The 3,272-nt window shown below is 43.6% G+C and overlaps 1 protein-coding gene across 1 annotated transcript in view; it reads left to right on the forward strand.

Moving 5' to 3' along the window:
• Nucleotides 1-3,272, forward strand: part of ARMC10 (armadillo repeat containing 10) — a 22,763-nt gene that overhangs the window by 906 nt on the left and 18,585 nt on the right. Inside the window, exons 2-3 of the mRNA XM_025194904.1 lie at nt 922-1,025; nt 1,414-1,559. Coding sequence (XP_025050689.1) covers nt 922-1,025; nt 1,414-1,559 — 250 coding nt within the window. The remainder of the gene's footprint in view (nt 1-921; nt 1,026-1,413; nt 1,560-3,272) is intronic.

Genomic DNA, 3,272 nt, shown 5'->3' on the forward strand with positions numbered 1-3,272 from the left:
CGGGCGCCGCGCCGGCTCCAGGCTTTTCCCGCAGCCCAGCTCCGGTTCCGGGCACGCGGTGTTTGGTGCACGGAAGCTCCGCGCCTCTTCTCTGCCGGGACGATCCCGGAGCGCAGGCTCCAGCGCAGCGTCTGAATCCGGAGTCACTTCGATTTGTCTGTCTCCGAGCAAAGAGCTGTTTGCCTCTCTAGGCATCTACGTACTGCTGTACATCTGTCCTGTAACCCACTGGTTTTTTAAGACCCTTGGCAATGGGTTTGAATATACTTTTTTTGAAAGTGACTAGATTCCTTTCTAACCATTTCATGTGCTCAAGGTGCCTTGTCTTGGATCCTGCTCGGCCCCTATTATGTATTTGTGTTTAAAAACATAAAAGGGGGGGAGGTACTTGGAATGACCCTGGAAAAATTTGCAGTTTATCATCATAAATGGATGGAGTAGGCTGCGGGGTTCCCTCTCCCCCTTTCCCATGCCATGTTAGCTGTTGGATATCAAGATACTAGCTTTGGGTGTGGGTCAAAAAATAGTGAATTGTGAACGAAGAGATGTAAGGAATTACAGGAGCTGGTTAGTTTAACAAAACCTTGTGAAAGTAGCTCCTGAAGTAGTGGGGGACGGGGGTGGAATAGGCAGTTTTGGGGAGAGGGTTTGGTTTTGTTTGTTGGGGGGTTTTTGAGACCAGGTACTCTGAAGTGGTTCTGGTGATCCAAGGAATGGACTGGGCTCCCAAGGGAGGTGGTGCTCTCCCCTACCCTGGGGGTCTTCAAGAGGAGGTTAGATAGGCATCTAGCTGGGGTCATCTAGACCCAGCACGCTTTCCTGCCTATGCAGGGGGTCGGACTCGATGATCTATTGAGGTCCCTTCCGACCCTAACATCTATTAATCTAAGGGTAGCAGGCTAAGTGACTGGGCTGATTAAGTGACTTCACAACAAAGAGAATCTTTCATACAACAGCTGTTGCTTTATCTACGCCCTTCAGTGCAATTCATGTGCCCCTGGAAGAGCAAAGTCCTCACGCATCATGTTAGTATAGAATTCCAGGAAGAATACCAATATTATAAAGAGTATAAGTCCTCTTCTGTAATGTCTAAATAGGTTTCTATCTTCCATGTTCAGCTATATGCTGAAAATTTGGGACAAGCATGTTTTGTTTTTCATATAGCAAGAAGTTGAAATCTTATTTTAAGGGCAAAATAGAATCTAGACTTATCTCTGGCATTACTAGGGTTTACCACAGTATGGTGCCTGAATAAAATAAATCCCAGAATTGTTCCGCAAACCTTACAACTGACATGTTATCTATAAATCCTGGCTGTAACAGCCCTGTAAAAGATACCATGTACTGGGGCTCAGTAAAACCTCTCAAACCAGTTTCAAAATAATTACTTTTTCAACTTTCAAATATTGACAGGTGGTGATCTTCCAAAATCAACCGATAGCCTGGATGCAAACCATCTACAGAAACTTATTCAACTGCTACAGTCTACAGATGATCCATTGATTCAAGAGCAAATATTGGTGACTTTGAGCAACAGTGCTGCCTTCTCTGTAAATCAAGTAAGTATTGTTCTGAAGAAACAATTGCATTTCAAAACTAGCCCATGTGGAAGATGAGAACCCTCATTTGTAAATGTGTAAGCATGGGACTAGAGCTTTTTGCTAATCTTGGTTTAAAAACTGTGACCATGTGCAGGTTGTTTAATCTTGCCTCAGTTCTCCATCTATATAGTGAGTATAATTTACCCACTGTAGGGTAAATTACCCTACCCATTTCTAAGACCTGTGAGACTGTCTCCCATTTATACATTTCAATGTTTTACATGTATGTGGGACATCTTTAATATAAAATAGGAGCAAAAAGAAAGAGAAATATAAAAAACAAAAATCATACATAGCAGTCTAGGAGGGGTTTTTTATAATATTATGGATTCTTGTACAAAAAAAAAAGCCCTGTGGATGCACAAGTCGCTGCTTTTGCATTTATGGTGACTAAACTGGGAGGTTATGTAATCTGCATGGTCACATAAATAGGGTTGACATAAGCAAAAACCTACTGTACTTAATATGGTTGTTGTGATCCAACTCTGTTGTACAGTTTCATATTTTCAAAGCACCCTATGTGTGCATTACTGCTAAATTTTATATAACATCATCTGACAGGTTTAATCTGAGAGATGCTGAGTTTCTGCAGTTTTCAGAACTGGACCTGAAACTTGCGTTAACAATCTAATCTGTATTTGTCTTCATAATGTTCTGATATTTGCACCATGTACGATCACAAATCAGTGCCTACCAGTGAATCTACTATTCCATTTGGTTGGGAATTTGAGGAGTTTCTTTGGGAGATGTATTTTATTCCTGGAATCTGTAACAACTTAAACTGCAAACTCCTATACCTTTTTTTTTCTTTAGATGCTTCTCGTAATTGTAACAATATCGTCTCAGCTACACTCAGTAGGCAGTATCTCAGTAGGATGATGGGAATGTGAAGAATTTGAGACTTTATTTTGAATCTTATTTTAAAATGTGATGGCTCTTTCTGGAGCATAGAAAGAGACAGATTTTTTTTTTTTTTACTTTGAACTTTCATATCCCAGGTAAAAGGAAGCTAAATTTTAGACCTGTTAATAATAATAATAATAATAGCTGTGCGGGCCAGCTCCCGATCTCGGGGGCGAGCCGGGCCCGTCTTCGTGCACACAGGCTGTGGCCAGCAGCCCGGGCACGCGGGGCCGGAGAAAACCGCAGTGCGGTATAGTACGCTCGAGCTAGAATCAGTCACAGAGGCGTAATGGTTGTTTGAAAAGATTATTTACTTACACCCAAGGTGGTCGCGGTGTAGGCTGGTCAGCTTTCCAGGCACAGCTCCGCTTGAGATCTCGTTGGAGGACTGTGATAGACTCAGTTCCTTGACCCCGGAGTGGTTTAGGCTCCGCGGGTTCAACAATTCTTTTTCACGGAGCAGCTGTATCTCCGTGTGTTCTGTTCGGTTCCCAGGTCCCCCGGAGTTGTTAAGACTCCGTGGGTTCGAAAATTGGGCTCGGTTCCCAGGTCCCCCGGAGATGTTAAGACTCCGTGGGTTTGAAAATTGGGTCCATAGGATAGGGATACGTCTAGGGTTGCGGTCGGCGACGGGGAGAGGCTAGAGGTTATGGGCCCCGGAGTTGTTAAGGTTCCGAGGGTTCGGTAAATAGGTCCCCCGGAGTTGTTGAAGCTCCGTGGGTTCGACAAATTAAACCTCTGTTGCCCTCTTAAGGAAAAAGCTGGGTT

This window comes from Alligator sinensis, unplaced genomic scaffold (assembly GCF_000455745.1).
Source record: "Alligator sinensis unplaced genomic scaffold, ASM45574v1 scaffold1493_1, whole genome shotgun sequence".
Classification (NCBI taxonomy): domain Eukaryota; kingdom Metazoa; phylum Chordata; order Crocodylia; family Alligatoridae; genus Alligator; species Alligator sinensis.